At 42.0% G+C, this 15,207-nt stretch overlaps 1 protein-coding gene across 9 annotated transcripts in view; it reads right to left on the reverse strand.

The window, feature by feature from the left end:
* The window catches only part of LOC114845675 (lysyl oxidase homolog 2B-like), a 170,252-nt gene that overhangs the window by 140,857 nt on the left and 14,188 nt on the right, over positions 1-15,207 (reverse strand). For 7 of the 9 annotated variants that reach the window (XR_008693178.1, XR_005896994.1, XR_008693179.1 and 4 more), the window contains 8 exons: positions 11,747-11,958; positions 9,814-10,030; positions 6,106-6,289; positions 4,406-4,557; positions 3,836-4,003; positions 2,073-2,238; positions 1,517-1,757; positions 274-389 (listed from right to left, as the gene is read on the reverse strand). Coding sequence is in view for 6 of the 9 variants with exons in the window: in XM_029133985.2 (XP_028989818.1) it covers positions 274-389; positions 1,517-1,757; positions 2,073-2,238; positions 3,836-4,003; positions 4,406-4,557; positions 6,106-6,289; positions 9,814-10,030; positions 11,747-11,958 (1,456 nt within the window). In the remaining 3 variants the exon portion in view is untranslated. The remainder of the gene's footprint in view (positions 1-273; positions 390-1,516; positions 1,758-2,072; positions 2,239-3,835; positions 4,004-4,405; positions 4,558-6,105; positions 6,290-9,813; positions 10,031-11,746; positions 11,959-15,207) is intronic. The other 2 variants (XM_029133984.2, XM_029133983.2) reach the window with 2 other exon arrangements.

Below are 15,207 nucleotides of genomic sequence, written 5' to 3' on the forward strand. Positions count from 1 at the left end.
TTTTTCTTTATATCTTAGTTGATTATTGTCTCTTCCTGCTCTAAGCAGTGATTTGGATGTCATGTTCCGATCAGCTTTGTAATTTCTATTTCCCTGTACGATTAGTGATTTTGAACTCCTAGTTAGTTGTCTTATATTTTGCAACACCTTTGTTTGCCCCTTGCTTGAACCCAGATTGTACGTAATACACTCATATATTGTCAAAGTTTGCTGTGTAAGTCCGAGTCAGTTTGTATTGTTCCTTTATTCTCTTTTTTCACACTTGCATCCTACCTTCATCACACTCTGAGTCCTCCAGGCAAAAACTCGCTTTGTGTCCTTCTGCCACTTTGGTTCCGTTGAGGCTGATCAAGTCGTACAGCGTAAACACCTCCATGCTGTGATAATGCCTGTACAGAAACAGAAGCACATCTAATGTTTATCTTCTGGACTGGAAATACAGTGCAGTTTTGGATGGTTAATTTGGGATTAAGTGTAACTCAAAGTGCTTTGACACCACTTCTCATGCACCCATTCATACACACGCTAACACACAAAGTTTTCCTAACATTGAGGCAAACTGTGCTTCAGTGTCTTGCTTAGGGATCCTTAAGACCAATCAACATTTTAACAAAGAAACTATATAGAAAACCCAACACTTCCCACCTGAGCAATCAAAATATTTTAATTCAAACCTTAAATGCATCCATCCATCCATCCATTTTCTAAACCGCTTACTCCCTAATGCGGGGTCACGGGGGTGCTGGAGCCTAACCCAGCTGACTATGGGCGAGAGGCAGGGTACACCCTGGACGGGTCGCCAGTCCATCGCAGGGCAACACATAGACAGACAACCATTCACACACACACTCACACCTACGGGCAATGGAGAGAAGCCAATCAACCTAATGCACGTCTTTGGACTGTGGGAGGAAGCCGGAGAACCCGGAGAGAACCCACGCAAACACGGGGAGAACGTGCAAACTCCACACAGAAAGGCACCAGAGCTGCCTCCGGGAATCGAACCCAGAACCTTCTTGCTGTGAGGCGACAGTGCCACCACCCTTAAATGCATCAATTTAAATATTAATAGCAACAGTGCAGGGGAAAAACTCCCTGAAGAACTCTCCAGCAGAACCAGGCTCAAAGTGGGAGGTCATCTGTCGCAACAGGTTGGGGTGAACGACAAAGAAGAGAAAAAGAACAACAGGAGAAATGAAAGAAAACAAAAAAAAAAAATGAAGAACTCTCACAACAATGTACTCTCTCACTCCACTTAACTTATACATTTTTTAACATTTTCCACATTAACAATGCATCAAACATTGTATTCATTGTATTTGTGAGTGTTACTATCTGCCTGTTGTACTGTAATCTGTCAAGTGAGGCTCTACATTCTTTATTCCTGCTTATTCTGGTTCTGTTTTTTAGTATTGGATGTAGATCTGTGCACAGATGAACTTGATGATATCTGTTAAATAAACAATATTGCTATTCTAAAAAAAACAAAGTAAAAAAATTTAGCTTTTAACTCAACCTGTGACAGTCATGCCACACCCAGGACTCTCTGCTGGCTTTGGGCCTGAAGTCAGCCTGGCCGTTGTTGTGGATCTGGGAGGAGAAGCGCAGCAGACGGCGGTAGGTGTTAGCTGGCACTTGGCTGGAGGTAGAGGCCAGACAGTTCTCCTCATAGGCACACTGCAGCATGAACATGGGCCTGTCCTCCATGTAGGTGGTCTGCTCCACCACCTGGGGGTTCAACACCAGGTCAGGAGCCGCTGTGGATAAGAAAAAGACGGAAATATGCTTAGAAACACAAAGCAATGGTCCAAAAACACTTGAGACATTATATGTAGAACAAATTAGAGGTTTCTGTTGCATAGTCTAGAGCTTTGTGGTGATCCAGGAAGAAAAAATATCCAGACATAGTCACATTTGTTTAGATAAAAACTGGATTTTAGCTATACTTAGAACTATGTCATTTAGATCTATTTATGAAATCAGTTATTTTACTGTAATGCGACCTGATTTCTGGGCTCTTTCCTTACAGTACAGTAGCTTCCCAACAGCCTTCATAAATTAGATAGTCTTACTCTCAGAGCAGGAGACTCCGGCAGTGTTGCGTCCCCCTCCTCTTGAGCAGCTCAGGTGGGCTCCATTATGCAGGCAGTGGGATAGAGACATCTCAGTTCCAGAGCAGCGAACACCACTCATCACCACAGTGTCTGCACCCACTTCGCCTGGCCAGTACCACGTCTCCTGTGGAGGAAAGAGAACGGCACGGACTGACATGCCTTATGGAGCAGTAACACAATTCTAGTGCGATGCAGGAAGCCAATGTGACTGTCTTTATTATTATGCTACCTGATTAATTATTATTTATTTAGAAACAAATTAATCTGTGTGTGACATTTTATAGTGATAGTTTCCTTAGAATATCGGTAGATGTTCTAACTGTAAGGCCAAGCGTTGCTAACTCCCCACACTAACCACTAGAGGGTGCACTCTGTAGCATCATGAACAGAACAGTACATTGTACTGAAAATGTGGCATTCAAAGTTCCACTCATCATATCATCAAACAGCACATGACTCAGTTGTGATTGCTCTATACTGAACAGAAATACAGTTATAACTACTGTATACTTTGTATAACAGCTTTCAGAGAGTTGTAGTTTTTGTCTGTGAACAAGCAGTTAAAAAAGACAGTCCGTCTTTCGCACTTTCCACTGCTTGACATCTTCAAAGGCTCTCAGCAGGAACCCCCTCCTCACCTACTGTCTTTATTACCAGGCTACACTTTCTCCTTGTTAAAAAGAAACGTCTTCTTATGTTAATGTCCTGCAGATGTAAACCAATAACAACTGTAGCAGCAGTAGACTGTACGTAAAGAGACAGCGTAATGATGTCTCATATGGAACCATTGACTGCTGATGTTAACACAAATTATTTAATTATATTTACTTTGTACATGTTATACACAACATGACAACAAAGCCTAAGTATTCATAATAAGTGATTCATTACTGAATTTATTATTAAAAATGTTAGTTTTATATTGCAATTTTGAAATAGTGTCTTGACTGTAGCTTGTTTCTTTAAAATTGTACAAAGTTCAATGTAAAACATTAAATCTGTCAAACAATGGGAGCATCCATAAACAAAACCTTACATGTACTAAAACCTAAATCTAAAAGTTTCAACTAATCAAATGGGTTAGGCTCCATCACCCCCGTGACCCCGCATTAGGAAATAAGCTGCTTAGAAAATGGATGGATGGATGTATTATTTCAATGTTGTTTACACCTTCACAGACTGATTCCTTAGCCTCAGGATTGCTATCCCCTCACTAAGTTAACGTGCAGTGTTTGGGCCACATTTTGTGGTTTAACTTGTGTGTCAACTAACTCCAAAAAAGGGACAATGAAATACACTGAAGAACTCATAACCCCCGTTAGAAATCATAACAGGCTAACTATGGTATGACGGCATTTCATCCAAGAGAAAATAGAATTTTAAGAAAAAAGTTGAGTTTTTAAGAGGAAGAAGAAACTTCTGATATCAGAAGTCAGGTGAATATTTCTATACTGGTTAATTTGCTTTAACACAGTTCAATTGTTTTATAGGGTTACATCAACACTGTGTACATTCTTAACCAATCAGAAATTCATGGCTCTTTCATTATATTGTTCAACTTGGCTGGATTTTTAAGTTTTAAGTTCTTTCTGTGTTGCCAGCATCATGTAAGAAGATTAGATAGTAAAAATCACACTTTGTTCAAAAGGCCACATTTACAACACAAAGAAATACTTTAACCTTTCCATGCAAACTAACTGCCCGACTCCTATGACTCATACCTGTAAAGCACTGCTGGCAAAGCCCAGGCCCAGCTGTCTGCAGACCACCATGGCTTCCATGATTCCCCAGCCTTCACTACACACCGTTCCCCATACCAGGGAGCCGTTTCTCTCTGCCAGCACCTCTACACGGCCCTCGTAGGGGCGTAGACCTCCACTCAGACGCAGCTACGGTCATGAGAAGCACAAATGGTACAACAACATAAAGAGTACAGTTCATCCACTGGGAAATGTAATACATGTTACATGAATATACACATTAAGAATCACTCTTTGTGTTAAACATGAGTTCTAATAGTAATGTAAGAAACGTTTACACTGAGCTAACATAAATATCATATCAAATTCAGTAAGTAAATTGCCTTTACGTGTAAGTGAGTGTTGGCTAGCCGGGACCGGCTCTAGAACCCCAACGACATATACAGTATAAACAAGTGTGGTATAAAAATGGTGGATAAGATGACAAATGGCATATTTTTGTATCCATGCAGACACAAACTTCACACAGAATCACAGACTTTTTTCTCATACTTTTATTAATGTGGTGTTTGAAGGGAAGCTCAGACTAACCCTCTCCTGAAAGCCCATAGCAGGTACATTACATCTGACAGCAGCATCCTCCTCATGGCTGCAGCCAAGGGCTTCTTTGTTGAAGAGGCACTCTGTGATGGACTTCTCAAAGCCAGAGCAGTCAACCTCATTCATATGCACTGGGCCCATACCTGGAAGATACAAAAAGAAGGACTATTCTTCTGTAGTGAGTCAGTCGTTCAGCCTAACCCAAAGTATCTGTATCAAGAACACATATAGATGTTTTCCTCTCTGTTACAGTTATGTGTTTGGCTCCCTTTTTTCCACCCATTTGGTTTTCTCTTGGAGACTTATGGAGAGAGCCATGCATGAGAAACTATGATGGAAAAAGAACTTTGTCTCAGTTTCAACACTTTCCATGTCTAATATCACTGGAATGCAGGAGTGCAGCAATGTACTGCATGTCCCCACTGTAGCTGCTGATCTCTGGGAAAACAGCAATACCATGACAGCGGACACGATAATCTTAAAGAACCTATTGTTCTATCATGAAGGAATGAGAATTAAAACTTAGACAAACAAGCAAACAAAATACATGTTACTATGTTACAATGTTACTAATAATACTGTACTATCACTGACCTGAACAACGCAACTACTCCTGTTCCACTAAACTACTTTTGTCTTTAGATTAGAAAGTTCCTCATGCTTTGCTCAGACTGACAGAGGGATCCATACTATGCTCTTTATACAACATGGGCAGTTGTTCTGATCCATCTATTCATAATCTGTCCATACATTCATCCTCAGCCCCAGACTTCCCTCTGTTCAATATTTTCTTTCTGTTTCTTTGTGGAATTCCAAAACTTTCCTAGCCCAACCAAGAGACACAGTACCCCCAGCTTGTCCTATGAGCTTCTTCCCAATGTGCTATGCTCAAAACATTCCTAAAAGGCATCTGAAATTAGTGATGTGACGCTCCGTATCGAGGCTACAAAGCGTGTGCCGGGTAAAGGAGGCGGTGTTTCAATAATGCGCGTACCGAGGCTCGCTTCATTTAGGGGCGGGGCTGAAAATGATAACGCGCAAAGCCTCGTGGCTGTACCACGTGACTGATTCAGAAAGCGGTGCGGATTTTGCCGCGGGCTCCAACACTGGGAGAGACAGAAATATGTATATCCCCATGTCAAATAATGTCAAAAAAAGATATCATCTAAGACCTGCCACAGTGGAGAAACGGATGTTTTTAAATAAAAAAACAAGGATGTGTCTCCTAAACCACAATCACTGGCCATTCCCCAACAAAAGCACAATCATTGTCCATATGCTCACCTACATTACAAAAGCACAATGCACTGGAGTGAACCAACTGGATGAAAGGCTTCAATGCTTCATAAAGCTTCATCTGCCCATTACTATGTGAAATATATGCCAGCTGAGCTGACTTCTCTCAGTGTGGAGAAGCAGCTCTGAGCTCTGACCTCCTCACCCTCTCTCTGGGGGCACCTGGCATTTGCCTTTGGTCTCAGCTCCTTCTATAGTTCAACAAACCACTACACCAACCACATTCGTTATTTTTGTACAGTATGTTACATTAATTATCTAAAATAAACAAAACCAAATGCAAAATAACACAAAACAAAAACATCAATTATGAGATATAAAATTACTTCAGCAGAAAATAAAAGGGCCTAAAGAGTTTCAAAACGCCTAAATTCAACTAATGAAAACATGCATACCTTGTCCGAGGCGTCCTCCAGACAGAGCCTCCTTGGCTGTACCAAAGCCCAGCTCCCGACACACCACGGTGGCTGACAGGAGGTTCCAGTTATCGTCACATATGGTGCCCCACTCTCTGTTTCTCAACACCTCCACTCGGCCCTCGCCTACAATGGCCCCACCACGAAGACGCACCAGCGGCTGCTGAACAGGCAAAAGAGAGACAAAGCAGAAATAGTCAGTTTGTAAAACCACATATTTAGGTTGTATAAAATGACAGAGGCTTTTCCTGCTCTGCAATGAGAAAGTAGAGACAGTAGAGTGGGTGGCTTCATATTTAAAGTGTACACACTACTGTAACTTTACAACCTTACAACCTAACTTAACATAACATCAGTGACAAATAATAACAGTATGAACAGTAAACATGTATTTTGCTTTGAAATCAACATTTAACAGTTTTAATCTGTAAATATAAATAGATACAATAAATATAAGTGAAAATGATGGCAAAAAACTTTGTTAAAGGTATGTAAGGTTGGAGACATGAGTCTGAGTGGATCATGTTCTCCGCCTAAATTGTCAACGCAGCCGTTCAGAGCAGTCCTTTACCAACTCTGTTTTCAGTGGAGGTGGGGAGCTGTTGATCTCAACTGGGGATGTTATTGGACGGTGGAAGGAGTACTTTGAGGATCTCCTCAACCCCTTTGACATGTCTTCTGCTGAGGAAACAGAGGCAGGGCACTCAGAGGCGGACTCGCTCATCACCCAGGCTGAGGTCACAGAGGTAGTTAGTAAGCTCCTCGGTGGCAGAGCAGCGGGGGTGGATGAGATCCGTCCTGAGTACCTCAAGTTTCTGGATGTTGTGGGGCTTTCTTGGGTGATACGCCTCTGCAACATGGGGTGGACGAGAGGGACAGCTCCTCTGGACTGGACAACCAGGGAGGTTATCCCTCTTCAAAAAAAGGGGGGCAGGAGAGTGTGTTCCAACTATAGGGGGATCACACTTCTCAGCCTCCCTGGGAATGTCTATGCCAGGGTACTGGAAAGGAGAATTTGGCCAATAGTCGAACCTCGGATACAGGGGGTACAATGTGTTTTTCGGCCTGGTCGTGGAACAGCTTTATACCCTCAGCAGGGTGCTTGAGGGTTTGTGTGGAGAAGGCATTCGACCGCGTTCCTCGTGACACCCTGTGGGGGGTGCTCCAGGAGTATGGAGTCCAGGGCTCTTTGCTAAGGGCTGTTCGGTCTCTATACAACCAGAGCAGGATCTTGGTTCGCATTGCCAGCAGTAAGTCAGACCTGTTCCCGGTGCATGTTGGACTTCTGTTCATTATTTTTATGGACAGAATTTCTAGGCGCAGCCAGGGGCCGGAGGGGGTCTGCTTTAGGGACTACAGGATAGCATCTCTGTTTTCTGCAGATGATGTTTTCCTGTTGGCTTCATGAGGCCAGGACCTTCAGCGTGCGCTGGTGGTGAGAATCCGTTCCTCCAAATCTGAGGCCATGGTTCTCAACCGGAAAAAGGTGGTTTGCTCTCTCCAGGTTGGAGGACAGTTCCTGCCCCAAGTGGAGGAGTTCTAGTATCTTGGGGAAGGAAGGAGCGTGAGATTGACAGACGGATCGGTGCGGCGGCTGCAGTAATGCGGTCAGTGTACCGGTTCATCGTGGTGAAGAGGGAGCTGAGCCGAAAGGCAAAGCTCTCAATTTACCGGCCAATCTACGTTCCTACCCTCACCTACGGTCATGAGCTTTGGGTATATAATAAGCCTCCTCCATAGGGTGGCTGGGCGCTCCCTTATAGATAAGGTGAGGACCTATGTCACCCAGGAGGAGCTTGGAGTAGAGTCGCTGCTCCTCCACATCGAGAGGAGCCAGCTGAGGTGGCTCGGAATCACTCCACTACACTCCACCCAGTCCTCACTCCATCCATCCGTCTTCTTAACCGCTTACTCGGGGTCACGGGTGGTGCTGGAGCCTATCCCAGCTGGCTACGGGCGAGAGGCAGGGTACACCCTGGATGGGTCGCCAGTCCATCACAGGGCAACACAGAGACAGACAACCATTCACTCACACACTCACAATGGAGAGAAGCCAATCAACCTAATGCACGTCTTTGGACTGTGGGAGGAAGCCGGAGAACCCGGAGAGAACCCACGCAGACACTGGGAGAACGTGCAAACTCCACACAGAAAGGCACCAGGGCCGCCTCCGGGAATCGAACCCAGAACCTTCTTGCTGTGAGGCGACAGTGCTACCCACCGCACCACCGTGCCGCCCCCAGTCCTCACTCATGCTGCATAGTTATGCTCTTCAGCTGTTATGATCAAACCACATTAATCCTATGACTCTGAATTCAAGGAAGGTATTCATGGGTCCACTTAATTCTGAGGAAAAGAGACTTGGGTCAGATTGGGTCAAAATTCTGCTCAGCAAAATTGAGCCAGGTCCGGTTGTATTATATATGTCTAGGATGCAAACATGAATATTGTCAACAGCTGATGATGATGTGTGTGATGACAAATCAAAGGTGTAAATGTTTTTGTAAAATACATGCTTTTATAATAGTGACCTATTGGAGCACTAAAAAATGTCTTTGAAAACAGGAAACAACATTAAAATAGGTTTTATTGGCACTGATGAAAATGCACCATCTGCATTGTAAAATAAATATAAAGCAGGTAATGGGATGTTTCCTTTAACTCAGACCAGCTCAGTGGTGGACAGTTTCAGATGTGACATGAGGCCCGCAGCTCTGCATGACTGTAATTTAGAACCACACACAAGTTCTGTTGAAATATGTGAGAAATGTGCCATAATAATGCAGTTTTTAAGACTGTTCTGCCCCAGGTTTTGTTGAAAATGTATGCAACCTTCATTTTGAAAATCTCCATAGAGGCTGTTTTCTGGTGCAGTAGCGGCAAATGCAAGGAACAATATTATGTTCGATTCTGTGCCTGACGAAAGCCTCCGAAAACGGCTGTAGGTTGTTTATTGTTTTGTACAGTAGATCACGTAACTTATGTAAGTGTTCGTGGACATATTTGTGTTCTTAGATTTTAGTTTAATGTAGTGTTTACTTGACTGTGTTATGCTAGGGCGGATTATGCAAATAGCGCCGTCTGTTGAGAGACTCATTAACATATTATGCGCATTTCAAATTATTTGACATATATTGGTCACCTTTTGTTGTCCGTTAAATGGCTCTTTTCTGTTTGTACTTCAGTTTCACTGAATTTTCACCTGTCACGTTGTTAATTAAAGGAGCAAGGAGCTTGTCTTCCTGGCTTGTGAAACCCGAGTTTGGCTTGCTGTTTCATTGTGTTAGCACACTGAAAGTGGAAAATTTGTAGTGAAAGCAGTACAAAGACTCTTTTTAATATTCACACTTGTGTTTTTCCTTTGCGCTGTGTCAATGCTGAAACCCAGATGAAATGACAGCTTTTTTTAATAAGCGATGTCCAGAGCTGCAGTTCAGAAAGTGACACTGTGTTCTGAACATCATCTTTGGCTGATTTCTAACCCAAACACTCCATGCACCTTTGCATTACATTAGAGCCAGTGAAATGAACTGATTCAGAGCTTTACTAATTTGTTTTTTCAAATGTTGCATATAGTAAGTAAACTAAGACAGTAATATTATTTTGAAGCAAAGCACCATCCTTTTTTAACATCAGCTTGAGAATTACCTGGTTTTGAATAATAATGCTGTGTATGTGTAGTTTTACCTCTTGTCTGAATGCTTTCCTAAATCCTGTCATGGGAGCAGGGGCGAAGGCTCTGCCTGGAACACAACTAACCACCACGGGCAGCCCTCCTGCACAGGTCCCATTGGACTTCAGTGATGTAGCCTGGCCCAGTTTACAGCTGGATAAATGAGCTTCTTTGCCAGTGCAGTTTATGGAGAAGTCCCAAAACGTTGGTTTTCTCCTGCGGGCAAACATCCTGAGCACAGAAAGAATGGAAATGAGAGACTAATACAGGCTATAGAGGTTGGAGTTTGATTCATTACTAGCTATGTTAAACTATATTAAACCTACTTTTACAGGTAGGGGCAACCAGGAAACTGAAGATAGATGAGCTGAAGTGAACTTGCAACCTTATGATAAATCCCTTTGAGATTATTTCTACTCCCCATAAATATAAAGCCTCTGCATTGAAATAGTCTTTGAAAAAGTATGTGACAGTAGAGGGCCAGCAGCAAAAAAAGCAGGCTTTTCTGCTGGACTAAACATACAACATCAGAAAAGTAACCTGAAAAATATCACTGTATTTTTAACCTACAATGGCTGAACAAGTAAACGCCATTGTCAAGATAGACCTTTCAGAAAAAAATGGAGGCCAACCCCTTGTTTTGCTGTTGCACATTCTATAAAACAAATGTAATAATCTTTTCTCTTATATATTCAATGAATAGTATGTTTCGTTATCGTCTTGTTGGGTGGGCTCTTATATGAAATGCAGACTATGCCTTGTTGCTTTTAGTTTATTGGACAAACTTGTCAAACTTGCTGACGCAGCAGGAAGCTGACACGTAGATGGAAAGTTACTGTGGTGCTCTGCTGTGATTATCTAAACCGAAGACAGACAATAAATTCAAAGTTAACTCAAAGTGGAAGTTCCATAAAACTGGCCAATTTCATGATGCTCTAAGACTGACCTGTGGCAATTTGGCTACAAGCTTCATCATGTAGGCCTGATTTGTAACCACATTACAGCAGCTCAGAAGAATGTGGTGATGTTGGATATACAGTACAGGGGCCACTTCGGGTTTCAGTGTTCGGTACTGCTTCTAATGTTATCGTGTGACCAACACACTGATGATTACCCAGGATTATACTGTATAAAAACTGTATGTGTTACGTTGCGTTTATAAATACAGTACAGTAGGAGGTAGAGACCCTTTACTGTGCCCAGTGGCAAAATAGTACAGTCGTTCAAATCATTATCTGCCTATGACTAGAACAATTAGTCTACCTCTAAATATATACTGTAATATATACTGTCTTTACCAGTCTTGCTCCAGTCTCACTAATGAGAGTTTAAAGTCAATGTGCAAAATGAGCTTAAACATTTGACTGTGAAGCTGAGTCTGATGAGTCTGTCTGTCAGCTCACATAAACATGGAAGTTGTTTGGCCCATGCTTAAGGTGGTACAGACAATAAATAATGACGTGCAACTGCAAAAAACTGCATCAACTCAAAAACAGACTGTATGCGCTTTCATGTTTTAAGGGCAACTGTAATTATCCATTTTGAGGATGTGGTAAAGAAAGAGTTTGGAGTTGACCATTTGCCAAAATGGCAGAACTAAATGCCCACTGAGTCACAGCCAGGCAGTTGGTGGCCTGATTGTTCCACAATGTTATGCACTCCTTGCAATAATTCAGCCCTTTATACACTGAAATTGTCAACAGTTTGGTATGAGCATAACAACAACATGCAGCTTTAACCAGTGTTCTTTGTATACATCTATTATCTTTATTTTGGACAAATTACTTTTCATATGATTTAAGTAAGTCTGTATTATTAGTTCATTACAAACATCTGAGAGTTTAAACATTTATCCAAAAGCCCTTTTTACAATGAGAGGAACTCAAATGCCCCTCTGCTGTTTGTCTGCTTCAGGAGCCCACATTTGCTGTGCTGAAGAATACTCACTTGTAGACTCTGGTATTGTACTTCCTCTCCCCAGGAAAACCAAACATGCCACAAATGACTCTGCTGTTGAAATGGCTCCATTCTGTATTACAGATCTGCTTCCATTTACCACCATCCTTAACCTCCACGTAGCCCTCCGTCACTGGAATTCTCTTACGGTAGGATGACAGGATGGCTCGGATTCGCACGTCCTCCACTTGAATATCGAGACTCTGTGCACAATACATTGACAAATACGAATATGTGTGAAATATGTTTTTCTCATTGAGGTCTTGTTTATTTTTCATATGTACAGTATATGTTCATATAAATATAAGTTTTGCATGACTTTCATCCAGAACAGTTCTCTTGACAGACCTCTAACTTCCTATTTGTTGGACCGTACTGTAAATATTCTACTCACTATTTCCTGTGTCACATAATATGCCCTATCCCTCACCCCCCACACCAGACTGTAACTACAGATTCTCAGATCTGAGCATACTGCTTGTAAATCTTCTCCAGATTGCACAATTTTACCGTGAAATATAGAAATATATAATAGCATTAATATGGAATATTAATGCTAAACACCATAATCAGCTGCACTGCAACTATCTCTGGGGTTTCCATGGCAATGCATGTGAAAAGAAAAAGAAGGAACTGCATGCATTCTTGTCCGTGCATGTGCAGAAAGAGGCTTTTGAGGAAGATCAAGTGTGCATGTTCAAACTGTGGACAGGAGCACACTCATACAGAACCCCAGCAGGTACTTCTTGTTACTGTGACAAATAAGAAACATCATTTTAGTCCAAGTAGACCATGAAGCAAAACCAAATTCTTAGCTAAGTAAGAGTCAACTTTGCCATAACACGATTCGCCTTGATGAGGATCAGTCTTCTTCTAAGGTCTCCTCTGCTTAGGCCATGACAGGTATATGTGCTGTTAATACCTGTTTTTTTCTCTGTTCCTTTAATTAAAGACTCTGCCATCCAACACAATAGCTGAACATCACTTAATCGAAATTTAACTTAATAAACTTGTGTAATACTTTTCGTTCTTGGTTGTTGTTTGCACTGGTGTACACTGCATACTACTGTATGTTTGTATGAGTCTCAGACTCACTCCAAACGGTCCAGGCAGATGGCCTCCCACATTCAGCCTGGTTCTGCTGGAAGTTTCTTGCTTGTTAGAGAGGAAGTTTTTCCTCTCCATTGTTGCTAAAATAAAATTGTCAAATTATAATTATTCATAATTATAATATTGCTGTATATGGTATGTGTTAGTTGTGTAAGGTCTTAAACCTTACTTTGTAAAGTGCCTTGTTGTGATTTAGAGCTATATAAATAAAATTTAATTGAATTGAATGTGTGAGCCAACTGCCAATCAACACGAACAGGGCAGACTTCTGTGTCTATAAGTGACTCAGAACTAATTTGCCACTTAGCTAGAGGAAGTGGACTTCCAGTGAACACTAAATGCTGTACGTGATAATATGCTACCTACTGTAGACATGTATAGGTTTGGTGTCTCTGCTCTCTTTAGGTTGACCAACTAACATCCCATTTAAGTTTCAAAAGCCAATTATTTTTTTATCACTACAATAACTATATAAGGCAGTCAACTGCTGTCAACCTTGGATAAGACTTTTGCTTAGAGTACAGTAAGTGTTTTCATTCTCTATAGGCTGAACTCTCATTCTCAGAGATACTTGACAATTCCTGCTGCTAAGTGCAGGGAGCTGGGCTGGTCAAAGCTTCTCTCACGTATGTACAGTACGGCCAAAATAACCTAGACGTGATTTAATGAAAAGTCGAGTTTCCCAAAGCAGCATTTACGTCGAAGAAGGGCAGATACTACCAGAGCGAAAACTATAAATTATTGCTTTCTTTCATCTGCTATTTTCTCCCTGAAATAACCACATTAATCATTCTGGTCAGAGGCAGCTAGGTCTGGATATTGGAGGATATAAAACTATACAGGCTGAAACTGTGGAACATGATAATGACTGGAAATGTGGTGATGGTGACCTTGCCAGGGTTTGCTGAATATACAGTAGATGACTTTGTGGTGGGGCGGCACGGTGGTGCGGTGGGTAGCACTGTCGCCTCACAGCAAGAAGGTTCTGGGTTCGATTCCCGGAGGCGGACCCTGTGCCTTTCTGTGTGGAGTTTGCACGTTCTTCCCGTGTTTGCGTGGGTTCTCTCCGGGTTCTCCGGCTTCCTCCCACAGTCCAAAGACGTGGGAGGTTGATTGGCCTCTCTCCATTGCCCGTAGGTGTGAGTGTGTGAGTGAATGGTTGTCTGTCTATGTGTTGCCCTGCGATGGACTGGCGACCCGTTTAGGGTGTACCCTGCCTCTCGCCCGTAGCCAGCTGGGATAGGCTCCAGCACCCCCGTGACCCCGCACTAGGGAGTAAGCGGTTAAGAAGATGGATGGATGGATGGACTTTGTGGTAGACTCTCAGGCAGACAGTAAACTGCACAGAACAATGAGGCCATGACATATTTCTGTGACATTGCCCGTGTTATGATAAAAGATGTCTGATTAACAAAAACAGAATATGGGATTATCTTCAATTGCTCACAGACTGGTCCTAAACCTAAACCTAAAAAAAACTGAAAAAAAACAACAAAAAAACAATAACTTATATACCATATCAAAATCAACCTCAACAGCAATGAAAACGGCATGCTCTTTCATTCCTCTTTTTTTTCATGAACTTACAGAGCCCATTTACAGATATGACCAAGTGCAAAGATTTCTAACATGTGTGCCATGTTTTGAAACACTCTGGGGAATTAGCCTTATCCTGAGTCTTTTCTTGTTGAGGAGGAGAATGTGCACAGATGTAAATGTTATTAGTGGCACAAACGAGGTAAAGGGGCCTCAACACTGCATGTTGCAACTGCCTACTTTTCACAACTTCAAGGCTGTACATTACATTATTAATTCTAAAGCTGATGCAATATATCATATATGTAGTACTGTACAGTATCGGGAATAAACTGCTCTGAACCAATGTGGACAGGAAGCCACGTGTATAAGCGCCAACCCATAGTTCCACTAAACCAGCAGCTGTTCCTCAATCCAGTCCCACAGTTGAAGGCTTGGATAATGAAGCTGAAGAGTGATAGAAGTCTCAGTTTGGAAACTAAATCACTGCAGAAAACAAATCTTTTTATAGTTTAGGAGGACAAGTCACCCAAATATGTTCTACTTAATCACTGGCTGGCTGGTTGGCTGGCTAGCTGGATTTACAGCAAATACCCTGCTACAGTATATAGAATATGTAATAGCTCAATTTAAGTAGCTCTACAGTACTGGAGTATTTTTAGGTTATTAGGCTATCAATGGCACCTGAGTACATCTACCACATTGTGGGGAAATATACATAATCATATAATAAAGACTGGACCAAGGTTTTGGTATAAAATTCAATAAATCACCCTGTGCTTTTACAGCAACTTACTGTACATGGA

Source organism: Betta splendens, chromosome 19 (assembly GCF_900634795.4).
Source record: "Betta splendens chromosome 19, fBetSpl5.4, whole genome shotgun sequence".
Taxonomy (NCBI): domain Eukaryota; kingdom Metazoa; phylum Chordata; class Actinopteri; order Anabantiformes; family Osphronemidae; genus Betta; species Betta splendens.